At 36.8% G+C, this 16332-nt stretch overlaps 1 protein-coding gene across 1 annotated transcript; it reads left to right on the top strand.

Moving 5' to 3' along the window:
- Nucleotides 1-625: 625 nt before the first annotated feature.
- LOC110314619 (vomeronasal type-2 receptor 116-like) lies at nucleotides 626-15179 on the top strand (the record flags this gene model as incomplete). Its single annotated transcript, XM_021188882.1, has 5 exons — nucleotides 626-914; nucleotides 1306-2112; nucleotides 3648-3875; nucleotides 4174-4297; nucleotides 14275-15179. Coding segments are annotated over 5 exons (2353 nt in total), but the record flags the coding sequence as incomplete, so codon positions are not given.
- Between the last annotated feature and the right edge of the window lie 1153 nt (nucleotides 15180-16332).

The following is a 16332-nucleotide window of genomic DNA, read 5'->3' as shown; positions in this document are numbered from 1 at the left end:
ATTTGTTGTTCTGATTATTATGTGTCGGGAGGAATTTCTCTTCTGGTCCAGTCTATTTGGAGTTCTGTAGGCTTCTTTTATGTTCATGGGCATCTCATTCTTTAGGTTCGGGAAGTTTTCTTCTATAATTTTGTTGAAGATATTTCCTGGTGCTTTAAATTGAAAATCTTCATTCTCATCGACTCCTATTATCCGAAAGTTTGGTCTTCTCATTGTGTCTTGGATTTCCTGGATGTTTTGAGTTAGGATCTTTTCATATTTTGTATCTTCTTTGATTGTTGTGCCCATGTTCTCTATGGAATCTTCTGCAGCTGAGATTCTCTCTTCTATCTCCTATATTCTATTGCTGATGCTCACATCTATGTTTTCTGATTTCTTTCCTAGGGTTTCTATCTCCAGAGTTGTCGCATTTTGAGTTTTTTTTTTTTTAATTTCTTCTATTTCCCTTTTTAGGTATTGGATGGTTTTGTTCATTTCCATTTACTGGACTTTCAAAAAAACAGTGAAGGCTTTCACATAAGAATTTAAGTGGAGTAACATTAAATTTACAATATTTAATCCCTTTAATCAGAAAATATTCCTGTTGCGTACTATGTTCATAATTTTCATAATTTCCTATTTTCAGTTTGCCTCCCCAAATATACCAGTATCTTCTGTCACTGTATTTTGCAATGGAGGAGATAAACAATAACCCCTATCTTTTACCCAATGTGTCTCTGGGAATTGGATATTATGAAGGCAAATGCAATGGTTATTTATCATTATTTACTGATCTAAATATAATGACAAAGAATTATGACAATGTTCCTAATTACATCTGTGATCACTCTGCATGTGACATAGCACTTACAGGTCCACTGTGGTTATCATCTGCACAAGTGGCAGCGATTCTTCAGTTCTATTTCACCCCACAGGTAAGATAGGTTTTGTCTGTTTGTTTGTTTTTGTGGAAGAGTTTGGATACTGCCTGTTAACTGCCATTATCAAAGAGATTGTGTATTGTGGGTTTATACAACTTGATCTATGTTTCTCAAAGGGTTAATATTCACAGACTTGATTTAGTTTTGAGAATTATTTAAAATAGCAAAAAAAGGATTGAGTTATAGATAATAGAAATTTCTAGAAGGCTTAATTTGGACTATACATTTCTAGAGGATTGTAGGTAGTTAAGTAATTCTTTAGACATGAACTGCAAATATTTTTCTTCCCACCACTTCCAACTGTTCCTAAATACAATTAAGAACTTAGACTAACCTTGACAGCAACCCTCTTTCTCATGTGGCTTTCTTGTTCTACTTCCTTTAGATTACCTATGGACCATTCCACCCTCTCCTGAGTGACCAGAGCAAGTTTCCTAATCTGCATCAGATTGCCCCCAAAGATGGATTCCTGCCTGAAGCCATAGTATCCTTGCTGTTCCATTTCAGCTGGACATGGGTAGGACTAGTGATCCAAGATGATGACCAAGGTATTCAATTTCTCTTAGATATAAAAGAAGAAATGCAAAGAAATGGAATTTGTTTAGCCTTTGTGAATGTGATTCCACAGAACATGCAGTTATTTTTAACAAGTGCAGAGAAAAATTACAACCAAATAATTACATCTTCAGCAAATGTTGTTATACTTTATGGAGAACTGAATACTTATTTAGAAGTGAACTTTAAACATTGGAAATATTTAGGCACACAGAAAATCTGGTTCACCACTTCACAATGGGATGCCATCACAAGGGAGAGAGACTTCAGCCTTACTTCATTCTTTGGGACTCTCACTATTTCACAATATCATGGAGATGTTTCAACTTTAAACAATTTTTTTCATAGAATGAATCTTTCTAAGGACACACATTATTTTTCTTCTGAAAGACTGGGGTGGATATACTTTAACTGTTCAATATTAAAATCGAACTGTAAAATACCAAACCATTGTACATCCAGCAACTCTTCGGAAATGTTACCATGGCACAGTTTTGACATGGCCATGAATGATGAGTGTTACAATATATACAATGCTATATATGCTGTGGCTCATGCTCTCCATGAAGTGATCCTTCAAAAAATAGATTTTAGGCAACAGGGGAATAGGAGCCCAATAATGCAGGAGTGCATGCAGGTAAAGTGGATTAGCAGCTATTGGAACACTCAAAATGACCCTTCTTTTAAAAATATTTTTTAATTGAAACAATTATACTTTTCTCCTACTCAGTCCTCCCCTAGACATTAAGTTCATTTCTTCAGTCTATTATCTATTTACTTTCTTTATTATTGTTATACATGTGTATATTCAAATATGTATAAATACAATTTATTTAGTTTATTTTTGTTGTTTGAATATATATGGTATGATAAGACAAACAATATACTTTTTATTAATCATTTTATTTGTTTACATTTCAAATGAAATTCCCCCTTCCCATTTACCTCTCCACACACCCTGCATCCCATTCTCCCTCTCGTCTTTCCCCTTTGCTTTTATGATGATTTTTCTCCACCCATTCATTCACTCCTATCTCACTGCCCTAGCATCCCCTGATGCCTTGTCATCAAGCCTCCATAGGACCAAGGGCCTCACCTCCCACTGTCAGATAAGGCCATCCTCTGCTTCATATGTATCTGGAGCTATAGATTCCTCCACGTATACTCTTTGGTTTGTGGTTAGTGCCCGGGAACTCAGGGGTTCCAGTTAATTGATATTGTTCTTCATATGGTAATGCAATCCCCTTCTGTTCCTTCAGTCCTTCCCATAGTTCTTCCACTGGTGTCTCCAAGGTCAATCTGGTGGATTTCATTGTGTTTTTCAGGCACTGGTAGAACATCTCAGGAACAGCTCTACCAGGTTCCTGTCAGCAAGTGCTTCTTCATCATTAATAATGCAGGAGTTTGGTCTGTAGATTAGATGAATCCCTAGATAAGCCAGGCTCTGGATGGCCTTTCCTTTAGTCTATGTTACACTTTTTTTGTCCATGTCTTTTCTTTGGACAGGAACTTTTCTGGGTTAAAAATTTTGAGATGGGTGGGTGACACTATCCCTCAACTGAGGGCAATGCCTATTTGCTAGAGGTGGTCTCTACCGGTTGTATCTCCCTTTTGTTGGTTATTTCTGCTAAAGTCATCCCTGTTGTGTTCTGGGAGCCTCTTGCTTCCTTGGAGTCAAGGACTTTCTAGTGTCTGCCCCCAGATCCCTAACCCCCATTGATACATGTTTCTATCCAACTACCTGACCCTTGGTACTTCTCTGCTGTCCCTTCCAATACCTGATCCCACCACCTTTTCCCCTCCTCCTCCCCTCTCCCTCAGGTCCTTCCTACTTTCTGATGAAATAAATCAAAGAAGACCTCAGAAAATGGAAAGATCTCTCATGTTCATGGATTGGCAGGATACACATAGTAAAAATGGCCATCTTACCAAAATCAATCTACTGATTCAATGTAATACTCATCAATTCCAACTCAGTTCAGCATGTAAAAGAATGCAAATTTGATCTACTCTTATGTCCTCATAATGGCATTTTAAAAATTGCTTATATGATAAGATACTCCAATAAAGTTGGATGCTGAGAGAAATCTCAAAACTGAAAGGCTCTCCCTGTAATACATTTCCTGATGTAGTGAATTTATATTTGTTTTTACTAATGCTTCATTTCTTTAGATCCATAAATTCTTGAAAAACATGCACTTTTTAAATCCTATTGGAGATGTAGTGATCATTAATCCGCAAGCAAAAAGAGATGCAGAGTATGAGATCCATATGATTTGGAATTTTCTACAAGGGGTTGGAGTAAAGGTGAAAATAGGACGATTTTATTCATATTTCCTACATGATCAAAAGTTGTACTTATATGAGGACATGATCCAATGGGCCTCAGGATATAGCCAGGTGAGTTTGGCACAACTTAATGTTTTACAAGTAGATACAAACATTGTAACATTGTTGTATACTTTTTTCTATAGTGATTATAAGTTCATGTTTTGTATTCTTGAATATTTTGAAAGAATGACATTTTTCATTGTCTACTTTTTGTAGAATTTAATGTATATGGCAAGCAATTGCACTAAATTCAATTTGTCCATTAAATTTGTTTCCCAATATTTTCCAGTTGCATAATATGTGCTAAACAGAATGATTAAAAACCTAGTAGGTACTATCTGATATCAATGCATATCTTGCTCCACAGATACCACCTTCTGTATGCAGTGTGAGCTGTGCTCCTGGATTTAAGAAATTCTACCTAGAAGAAAAACCATCCTGCTGTTTTGATTGTTCCCCTTGCCCTGAAAATGAAATTTCAAATGCCACAGGTAATTGCAAATGTAGGTGAAAAGCCTATAGAATCTTTTTCTTTCACCCCAACTTCCTCCACATCAAGACCTTGAAAGTAGCTGGAAGGTAAATCAAGAGATAAAATACATGTCTCTTAACATAATACATTATTTCATATAATCAGTATTATTTTACAAATATTATATTGTGTGGTGGTATCCTTCATGTGTGGGGAATACATATGTCTTGAGATGAATGTGTGTTTTTTCAACTGAATGTACAACTGTGTATATGTTCACAAGTATGGGAGTAACATTTGATACTCCTTGTTTATCTCACTTATTCCTGTGTTTTCAGAGTCTCCAAAAGAAACAGGACTGTTAGTTAGAAAGAGTAAATTGTGAAAGAGAACTTTTACTCTATTGCATGTTAAGATTTGGGTAGTCCAACCACGGTTGGTCTCATACTCAGGATGCTGAGGACTTATAGTTACTGGATTCATGAGCCTGGGTGCCTCATAGGACAAGGGTATTCTAAGTGAAACATTACCCTTTATTTCATATGGCAAGTCCACACAATATGAATTTTGATGTCTTCTCAGAATGGGAGCAGCAATCTCAGTAGTCACAAGCAAAAAAAAAAATGACTTGGATGCAAATGGTGTTCAAGGCAGATGAGTTTGAGATTTTTACAATACCTCTGCGAGAGTGTAGATGTGTGGTACGACCCCTTGCTTTCTATTGGGATATTTGTAGTTGGAACTATTGTCTTCAACCTTTTACTATAAAAAGATTCTTAACTAAGGTGCCTCACTGGCCCTTCTCTATTCTCTAATCCAAGTTTTTTCAGTTGTCATACAAGCATTGCATGGATTATTCTCCATTTGAGGAATTATGCCTTAACATATTATATTTCTTGGGAATTTTACTCATTCTAGCATGCACATATATGTTTAATATTCTCTATGCATTATGCATGCAGTTGAGATTGGTTGTTGAATCTCCTATATCTTAGTTCGTCACAAGAATCCTTATTGGCAGACCATTCTCAGAGATGCTGCTTTCAACTTAAGGAACATGCGCTTTGTACTCCCAAGTATATTCCACCTCAGCATACTATCAAAGAGTAGGTAGTAGTTTCTGTTGCCCACAAGTTCACAGGTGAGTTAGGAAGGGTTTTATATAGAAGTGTGTACATGTGTGCTGTAAGGTCTTCACAGAAAAGTCCCTGGTCATATTGTACATGCAGGAAATCATTTCTGAGGGACATCCTTTCCAGTTCTGAGCAGTTTCTTCACTTTTGTCAGGAAGTTAGCTTCTATTTCAATGTATTTAGGTGACAGGTAAGGTTGTAGCATTATGTTTTTAGTTGTAGAATGATATCCTTTGCTTCTCTCAGTTTGGATTTTTCATTCTCCAAAACCAAACCAAACAACCTATTGTTATCTTGGTAATATTTCAGCACTGTAGAAGTGTTAATTGGTACTGGACTTGGTGCAAAAATAAAGGACTTGCTTTTGCCAATCTCCATGAAGTTTTCATTCCTTTTTCCTTTTATTTGCTTCTTAATGTCTTCAGGAGTATCTTGAAAGGCCCTTTTCTGACTCCTTTCCTTAACCATGTGTTTCAAAAAGGCAATAATTTTGTTTTTTTCAGCTTAGAAATATTAATAGTCAGCTGTTTTAGAATAATCCAAGCTACTAAAAAGGCTAAGGCAGGTGAATCATAGATTTAAACGTGGACTACACAGTGAAATTCATCTCCAGTCTCACTGCCCATACCTCTCCATACCTCAGCCACTCAGGTCCTGATGAACTGTTGCAGCCTCCTACTCCACCGTGCAACCCACAGCTACCTCAGCCACATTTGACATTCTGCATTGTGAATATCCACTCCAAAGTATCAATATAGGCAGATGTCATGATATTAAACTTAACTAACCTCAAAAATTCTACTATAAGACCATACATCCAATAAAGTCTTTCACCAAAACTGGCTAGATAAAAGGCTTAGTGAAAAATATCAGGGGCCCTTCTATTTGCAAATAACAAAGAGACTGAGAAAGAAATCATGGAAACACCCTTCACAATAGCCTCCTGTGTCCAGGCAAGACTTTCATTGGAGTGAGGGGGACATCAACCCACTCAAAACCCTTAAACTTGAAAACATTCCTGCCTACATAATGTACAGAGATAAATATAGAGCAGAGATTGAGGAAACAGCCAACCAATGAATTGTTCAACTTAAGACCTATCTTATGGGAGATATCTAACCCCTGACACTATTAGTAATAATCTACTTTGCTTTCAGACAGGAGCCAACCATAACTGTCTACTGATAGGCTCCATCCAGCACAGCAAAATATCTGTCAGATTACAAGGAGTCTTGTGGAAGGGTGGGAGATAGAATTGAGTAAGCTAGAGGGATCAAAGACAGTAGAAGGCCTACCGAATCAACTAAGCTTGACCTATGGTGGCTTACAGAGACTAAACCTCCAATCAAAAAAGCACACACAGGCTCAAACTAGTTCCCCTACACATTTGTAGCAGATGTGCAGCAACTTTCTCTTCATGTGGGTTCACTAGCAATTAGAGTAGAGCCTGTCTCAGACTTTGTTGCCTGCCATTGGATACCCTTCCCCTATCTAGATTGCCTGGTTGGGCTTCAGTGGGTTGAATATGCTTAGTCCTGCTTGGACTGGATTATCTAGGATGGGTGGTCACAAGAGGGTGTTCCACTTTTTTGAGATTAAGGTGAGAGTTTTATAAGGGTGAGACTGAGAGAAAAGGGCAGAAGGAGGTTGTGATTATAATGTAAAGTTAGTAAATAAATTAATAAAGTGTCAGTGAAACACACTTCACAATAGCAGAAAATACTTTCAGGTAACCTTTATGAAACAAGTGAAATGCTTGTGATTAAAAAGTTCAAGTTTTTGCAGAAAGAATTTAAGGAAAATATAAGAAGATGGAAAACTCATTATTAAAATGGCCATTCTACCAAAAGCAATTCACAAATTAAGTGCAATCCTTCTGAAAATTCTAATCAGGTTATATGAAGACATTGAAAGAACAATTAATATTTGATTGGGAAAAACAAATAAAAAAATCCAATAATAACTGAAAATAAACCCCCCAAAATCAAAGAAAGCTTGGAGGTATCCCCAACACTTATTTGAAGCTGTACTAAGTAGGTACAGTAATAAAAACTGCATGGTATTGGCATAAATATAGATGTGTTGATAGATAAAAACAAATTGATAACTCAAATATAAATTTTAAAATGTGTGGGCACCTCATTAAAAAGACAAAAATGTACAATAGGGAAATGATATCCTTCAACAAATGTTACTTATGCAACTGGATGTCTACATGTAGAAGAGTACAAATAGATCCACATTTATCACCATGCACAAAACTTAAGTCCAAGGGTATCAAAGACCGTAACATAAAAGCAGGAAAACTGAGCATGACACAAGAGAAAGTGGGTAACATTAGTGAACATATTGACACAGAAGATGACATTTTATTTTGTTTTTGTTTTTCGAGACAGGGTTTCTTTGTATAGTTCTGGCTGTCCTGGAACACACTCTGTAGACCAGGCTGGCCCTGAACTCAGAAATTTGCCTGCCTCTGCCTCCCAAGTACTGGGATTAAAGGTGTGGGCCACCGCATCTGACAGAAAAATCACATTTTGAAAAGTACACAAATAGCACAAGCACTAAGAACAACAATATATGAAATTACAAAAACCTGGAAAACTTCTGTAAGTGAAAGTACATCATCAGTAAGATAATGAGGCATTAATGGAATGGGATGGAAAATATTTTTACTAATTTCACACTTGTTAGAAGGCTAATATCCAAAATATATAAAGAACTCCAGAAAATAGATATTAAAAAACCCAGATAAACATCCTGGTGATGGTTGTACTTGACTTGAATATATGTGAGCTATAGAGAAAAACATGCAGTAACTGTAAGATCATTCTGGCCTACAGAGTGAGATTCAGGAGACCCAGACCTCCACAAAGAAATTCTGTCTTGCAAAAGAAATAAAGGGGCTGGAGAGATGATTCAGCTGGTCAGAGCACTAGCTGCTCTTTCAAAAGACCTGGGTTCAATCCCAGCATCCATATGGCAGCTCACAACTATTTGTAGCTCAAATTCTAGGGGATGTGGCACCCTCAGAAATATATGTAGCCAAAACTCCAATGCACATACAAGTGGGGAGGCACCCACACCTGCCTCCTCACTCTAGCACGCCCCTACACTGGGGCATCAAATTTTAGCAGGGCCAAAGGTTTCCCCTCCTGTTGATGTCATTTAAGGCAAACCTCTACTACATATGTAGCTGGAGCCAGGATTCCTACATGTATACTCTTTGGTTTGTGGTTTAGTCTCTGGGAGCTCTGCAGAGTCTGGTTAGGTGATACTGTTGTTTACTCTATGGAGTTACATTCCCCTTAAGCTCCTTCATTACTTCCCCTAAATCTTCCACTGTGGTCCCCGTGCTCTGTTGGATGGTTGCCTGCTATTATCTTTATCTGTATTTGTTGGATGCTAGCAGGGTCTCTCAGGAGAAAGTTATACCTGGCTCATATCAGCACACACACTTCTTGACATCAGCAATAGTGTACGCATTTGGTGTCTGCTAATCGGATGGATCCCTAGAAGGGTGAGCTTCTGGATGGCCTTTCTTTCAGTGTCTGCTCTATTTTTTTTCTCCATGTTTTTCCTTATGACAGCAATAATTTGGGTGATTAAAAATTTGGAGATGGGTGAGTGGTCCCATTCCTCAAGTGGACCCATGCCTATATTCTGGTTGTGGTCTCTACAGGTTCTAACTCCCTTTTGTTTGGTATTTCAACTAATGTTATCCCCACTGGGTCCTTGGATCTTCTTGCTTCCCTGGTATCCCGGACTTTCAAGTGGCTCTCCCCAGTCCCCCACTGCCCATTGCTACATATATCTATTCCTTTTCTTGATGCTCTGGACTTCTCTGCTATCTCTTCCCATAGCTGGTTTTGCCCCCCTTCCCTTTACCACTTCTCTCTTCCTCCTATGTCTTTCCCTCCCTCTTCCTGTGATTATTTTGTTTCCCTTTTAAGTAGGACTGAAGCATCAATACTTTGGTTTTTCTCCTTCTTATGGTCTGTGACCTGTATCCTTGATATTGTGAGCTTTGGGGGTAATATCCATGTATCAGTGAGTATGTACCCTGTTTATCCTTTTGTGTCTGGGTTATGTCTCTGAGGATGATATTTTCTAGGTCCATCATTTGCCTTCAAATTTCATGTAGTTATTGTTTTCAATAGCTAAGTAGTACTCTACTGTGTAAATTAACAAGATTTTCTGTATCCATTCTACTCTAGAGGAACACTGGTGTTGTTTTCAGCTCCTGGATATTATAAATGAGGCTACTATAAACATAGTGGATCATGTATGTGTCCTTGTTATATGATGGAACAATTTTTGTCCAGTAGCAATATAGCTTGTTCTTCATGTAGAATGCTTTCCAATTTTCTGAGGAACTGCCAAACTGATTTCCAGAGTGGTTGTACCAGCTTACAATTGCAGCAAAGGAGGAGTGTTCCTCTTTTTCCACATCCTTGCCAGCTGTATTAGTTAGGGTTTTACTTCTGTGAACAGACACCATTACCCAGGGAACTCTTATAAGGACAACATTTAATTGCAGGTGGCTTACAGGTTCACAGGTTCAGTGCATTATTGTCAAGGCAAGAGAATGGCAGCAATTAGGCAGGCATGTTACAGACAGAATGCAAGTTTACATCTTCATCTGAAGGCTGTTAGTGGAAGACTATCTTCCAGGCAGCTAGTATGATTGTCTTAAAGCATATAGTCACAGTGACATACCTATTCCAACTAGGACACACCTCTAAATAGTGCCAATCCCTGGCTCAAGCATTTTCAAACCATGACACCACCATCCGCCCTTGCCTGAGTTTTTTATCTTAGCTATTCTGATTGATGTGTGCTGGGATCTCAGGATCATTTTTTTACCTTTCTCTGATGACTAAGGATAGTAGACATTTGATTTGGTGCTCTTGGACCATTCATGATTCCTCAATTGAGAATTCTTTGCTTAGTTCTGTAACCCATTTTTAATAGGGTTATTTGGTTTTCTGGAATCTAACTTCTCAAGTTCTTTGCATGGTTTGGATATTAACCCTCTGTCAGATGTAGGGTTGGTGAAGAACTTTTCCCAGTCTTTAGGTTGTCCTTTTGTCCTGTTGACAGTGTTCTTTGTCTTACAGAAATATTTCTATTTTATAATGTTCCATTTGTCAATTGTATTTCTGAGAGCCTGAGCCATTGGCATTCTGTTCAGGAAATTTTGCCCTGTGCCCATGTGTTTGAGGCTCTTNGCTACTTTCTCTTCTCTTAGATTGAGGGTATTTGATATTATATGGAGGTCCTTAATCCACTTGGAGTTGATATTTGTACAAGGAGATGGGAATGGATCAATTTGCATTCTTATATATGCCAACCACCAGTTGAACCAACATTATGTTTGAAAATGCTCCTTTTTTCCCACTGGACACTTCAAATGTCTTCTTTGTTAAAGATCAATTGAACAAATGTGTGTGAGTATATTTCTTCATTTTCAACTTTATTCCATTGATCTTCATGTTTTTTTCTGTACCAATACTCTGAGTTTTTTTTTCACTTATGCATTGTAATACAGCTTGAGGTCAGGGGATAGTGATTCTTCCAGAAGTTCTTTCATTATCCAGAACGGGTTTTCCTAGCCTGTTTCTTTGTTTTATTTTTTATTTTTGTACTATTTTTGGTTTTTTTCCTAATCCAGATGAAAAAATCGAGTTGGAATTTTGATGAGGATTGCATTCAATCTTTAAACTGCTTTTTGTAAGATGGCCACTTTTACTATGTTAATCCTGCCAATCCATGAGCATGAGAGATCTTTTCATCTTCTGAGGTCTTCAAATACTTTCTTCAGAAACTTGAAGTTCTTGTCTTCATATCTTTCACTTGTATGGTTAGAGTCACACCAAGATGTTTTATATTATTTGTGACTATTGTGAAGGGTGTTGTTTCCCTAATATTTTGCTCAGACTTTCTGTTCTTTGAGTAGAGGAAGTCTATTGATTGAGTTAATTCTAGATCCAGTCATGTTGCTGAAATTGATTTTCGGGTATAGACATTCACAGGTGGAACTTTTAGGGTCATTTATGTATATCATTCACAAATACTTATATCTTGACTTCTTTCATTCCACTTTGTATCCATTTGACCTCTTTTTTTGTCTAATTGCTCTGGTTAAAACTTTGAGTACTATTATGAGTGGATATGGAGAGAGTGGGCAGACTTGTCTAGTTCCACTAAGAATATGTTCTTTTCTTTGAGTTTGTTTATATACTGAGTTATATTGATGGATTTCAGAATACTGAACCATCCATGTGTCCCTGGGATGAGGCCTAATTGGTCATTATGAATGATCAGTTTGATGTATTCTTTGCTTCTGTTTGTGAGAATTTTATTGAGTATTTCTTTTATCAAAATTCATAAGGATAATTGTTCTGAAGTATTCTTTCTTTGTTTGGTCTTTCTATGGCTTATGTATCAGGATAACTGTGACTAGATAGAATGAACTAAGTAGTGTTCCTTCTGTTTACATTTTGTGGAATCATTTGAGAAGTATTGGTATTAGGTCTCCTTTGAAGATGTGATAAAGTTCTGAACTTAAAGCACACGGCCCTGGCCTTTTTTTTTGGTTGGGGGACTGTTAGTGTTTCCATTTCCTTAGGTGTTATGGAACTGTTTAGATGGTTTATGTGATCCTGATACTTTGTACCTGGTGTGTTTTCTAAAAAAAAAATCATCCATCTCATCTAGATTTTCCTTTTTTGTTGAGTATAGGCTTCTGTAGTTGGATCTAATGATTTTTTTAAAAAAAATTTCCTCAGTTTCTGTTGTTATATCTTTCTTTTCATTTGATTTTGTTAATTTGGATCCTGTCTTTGTGGCCTCTAATTAGGTTGACTACAGGTTTATTTATGTTGTTGATTTTTCTGAATAAACCAGTTCCTAGTTTTCTTGAGTCTTTGTAAATTTCTCTTTTTTACTACTTGGTTGATTTCAGACCTGAGATTGATTATTTGCTAATGTCTACTACTCTTATGTATGTTTGTTTCTTTTTGTTCGAGAGCTTTCATATGAGCTGTTATAATGCTACTGAGGGATATTTCCAAATATCTTTATGGAGGTACTCAGAACTATGCGTTTTCCTATTAGCACTGCTTTTATGGTGTCCCATAATTTGGGGCATTTGTGTGTTCATTTTACTTAAATTCTAAAAAATCTTTAATTTCTTGATTCATTTGTGTCTTGACTATCATCTGATGGTTGGAATTTCTTTCCTTGCTCAATCTCTTTGGTGTTCTGTAGGCTTTTTGTGTATTTATGGGCATCTCTTTAGGTAAGGGAAGTTTTTTTTTTTTTTTTTTATAATTATGTTGAAGATTTCTACTGGCCCTTTGAGTTTGCAATCTTCACTTTCTTCTATACCTGTTATTCTTAGGTTTGGTCTTTTCATTGCATCCGGGATTTCTTGGATGTTTTGAGTTAGGAGCCTATTGCATTTTGCAATTTCTTCGACTGTTGTTTCAATGTTTTCTATGATATCTTCTTCTCCATGGTTCTCACCATTTGTGATTTCTTTATTGTTTCTATTTACATTTTTATATCCTATATGGCTTTGTTCAATTCCTTCACCTTTTGATTTTGTTTCCCTGTATTTCTTTAGAGGATATGTATTTCTTCTTCAATGACTCCTACCTGTCTACCTTTGTTACCCTGTATTTCTTTAAGGAAGCTATTTTTTTCCTCCTTAAAGCCTTCCCTCTTCGTCATATGTTGGGATTTTAGATCAGACTCTTGCTTTTCAGGTGTATTGGGGTACTCAGAACTTCAGGTGGGAGTACTCCGATCTGATATTGCCACATAGCATTGGTTTCTAGTGCTCATGTTCTTGTGCTTTGTTCTTGCCCTCTAGTTATCTCTGGTGTTAATTTCCCTTGTTGTCTCTGACTGAAGCCTATCCCTCCCATGAGCCTGGTTATATTGGGCCTACTTTGGTCAGGCTGTCTCTGGGTATGGGAGGTGGTCTGGAGATCCTGATCTGAGACCCTTAATGGTTCCTAGTTAGGGCAGGAATTGTAGTTGGGATTAGGGACTCACGTGAGAGCCTGAGTCTGTGAAAACTTCTCAGAGTGTCAAGCTGATTCTGGGTGTGAATTAGGATGGAGGGTTGGAGCACAGGATCCACTCCCAGGAGCAGGTTCCAATTTTAAGAAAGATATGTATATGTTAGGTCATGAAGTCTTGCATCCTCTGTTCTCCAGGGGTTCCAGTTATGCTATGTATTGTGGCAGGTTTGGTGGACTCACCTGTGAGCCTGGAAGGGGGTCAGAAATACTGAAGGTCAAGCAATCTCTGGGTATGGGGTAGGACTAGAGCAGAAGATCTGTTCTTCTGTGCAGATGTGAACTGGAAGACGAGACTTCATTTCTTAAATAAATAAAAAATAAAGAAAAACAGGTTGAGAAATAGACTACAGGTCTTACATACATCAATAAATAAAGCTTGAAAATATAGTACAGATATAAACAGCGAATTCTAAGTTGAGGAATTTCCAATGTCTGAAAAACACTTAAAGAATCCTAAATATTCTTTGCCATAAAGTAAGTGTATATGAAAACTATTTTGAACTTCCATTTTACATCTGTTGGAATGGCTTAAATCTGTCATGAATGTGACAGTTCATGTTGGAGAAGTTGTAGAACAAGGAGAACACTCTGGATCTCCTGTCACCATAAATATAATAGAAAATGGTTTGAGTACATGGTATCCATCAAGTTAATTGATTTGCCATGCAGCAGCAAAAAAGCAACTTTTGTTAACATCTGAAAAATTTATTTAAGGATTACATGAAAAACAGAATAAAAGAAGTAATAGTGAAAACTTTTTTCCACTTCAGATCAAACACAATGTGTGAAGTGTCCAGATGATCTATATGCCAACATAGAGAGAAATCACTGCTTCCCAAAGGTTGTGACATTTCTGGGTTACGCAGACCCCTTAGGGATTGTATTGGCCTGCATGGCCTTATTTTTATCTATGTTGTCAGTTCTTGTTCTAGGAATCTTCGTGAAAAACCAATACACTCCCATTGTGAAAGCTAATAACNGCACTCTCAGCTACATCCTGCTCATTTCTCTTACACTTTGTTTTCTCTGCTCATTGCTNTTCATTGGACATCCTAGCACAGCCAGATGTCTCCTGCAACAGATCACTTTTGGAATTCCGTTCACTGTTGCTGTGTCTGCAGTCTTGGCTAAAACAATTACTGTACTTCTAGCTTTCACCATTACTATTCCAGGAAGAAGAGTTAAATGGTTGCTGATATTTGGGACACCCAAGATCATCATTCCAATCTGTTCCCTTTTTCAGCTAAGTATCTGTGGATTCTGGTTGGGACTATCTCCTCCCTTTGTAGAGAGAGATCCTCACTCTGAACATGGTCACATCATCATTATGTGCAACAAGGGCTCAATTATAGCCTTCTACTCTGTGCTGGCATACCTTGGCTGTCTGGCACTAGCAAGCTTCATTGTGGCTTTCTTGGTTAGAAATCTGCCTGATACTTTTAATGAAGCCAAGTTCCTTACATTCAGCATGCTTGTGTTTTGCAGTGTTTGGGTCACCTTCCTCCCTGTTCACCACAGCACCAAAGGGAAGGTTATGGTGGCTGTGGAGGTATTTTCCATCTTGGCCTCGAGTGCAGGGCTTCTAGGTTGTATCTTTATCCCCAAGTGCTATATTATTGTGTTAAGACCAGATAGAAATTGTGTACAAAGATTGAAGGGTAAAAACTATGCCTGACATGTTAAAGTTTCAGTCACATGTATAATACTACCACAAAGTCTGATCACAACACTTCATTACTCTAACCTACAAGTAATACAATTCAATATACTATTTATTTCTATACACAATTACATTATAATTTTCTTTAATGTTTTGAGTGTTTCTTTTAGCAATGTTAAGAATATTGTATTATCTGTTTTCTGTTTTATTAATCACAATTTAGAAATTAATTTATAGCTTTGAATATACATATTCTATGAGTTAATTTATCTATGTGACTTGTTTCTTGGTAGGTCATAGTTCATATTTTGAAAATAGATGCTAAGAATATGATCAAAATGTAAATTGTGTCTGTTTGGGAGAAATAGTGGGAAGTTGAGAATTGATTATTGTTGAATGCTGAATGAAAATTAAAGATGCATACATACAGAGAAAAAACCGTTTTTCACATCATACTGTTTAAAAAAGTTTTTACTCCTGGGTAACAGTGAAATTCTCCTGTCAAAGTGGAATGTTTGTAGACTTATGAGGCATTTTGGGCAATTTTGTTCAACAAGTGATTAGAGGTTGGAAGAAAAAGTACTCAACATTGAAAGGTGACCTAGAAAAGACTCAAACATTCAGCTGTTTAATAACATACCCATTTATTTTTTAGTTTCAGAAATCTATTAAGTGTAGCAGAGAATGTAAAACAAAATACACATATTATACATATATTGTTAAAAATTTGGAAGCTATATGAAAAGATGAAACATTGAAAAACTAAAACAGAAAATTGAAAAGGGATGTTTTGTTAACAATTCATTTCATTTACTGTCAAGAGTCATCTAGGAAGGCTAAAGTATTCCAAGTACTTTTACTGGAGAAGGACTGCAGGGTTGCATGGCTATGATGAGTAAACTCTGAATTGCAGATTTTTCAGTGATCTCATCTCAGTATTGCTTCTTGTAATGGTTATGTCTTTCCTGCTATCATTACATATTTTAATGATTTCTTGGCATTAGCCCACCCTATTGGGCAGATTTTTGCAGAACAATGAAGATTGTTTTATTTTGCAGACTACTCTTCTAGTAGATAAATCAACGATTTCATCATTAGTAATAATGATTCTGTAGTATTCTTAAATCTATAAGAATAATTTTGAACCCTTTAAGTCTTCAACTACATA

This window comes from Mus pahari, unplaced genomic scaffold (genome assembly GCF_900095145.1).
Source record: "Mus pahari unplaced genomic scaffold, PAHARI_EIJ_v1.1 scaffold_10821_1, whole genome shotgun sequence".
NCBI classification, from domain to species: domain Eukaryota; kingdom Metazoa; phylum Chordata; class Mammalia; order Rodentia; family Muridae; genus Mus; species Mus pahari.
Note: the sequence above shows the minus strand (reverse complement) of the source record. Positions and strands in the feature narration are given on the sequence as shown.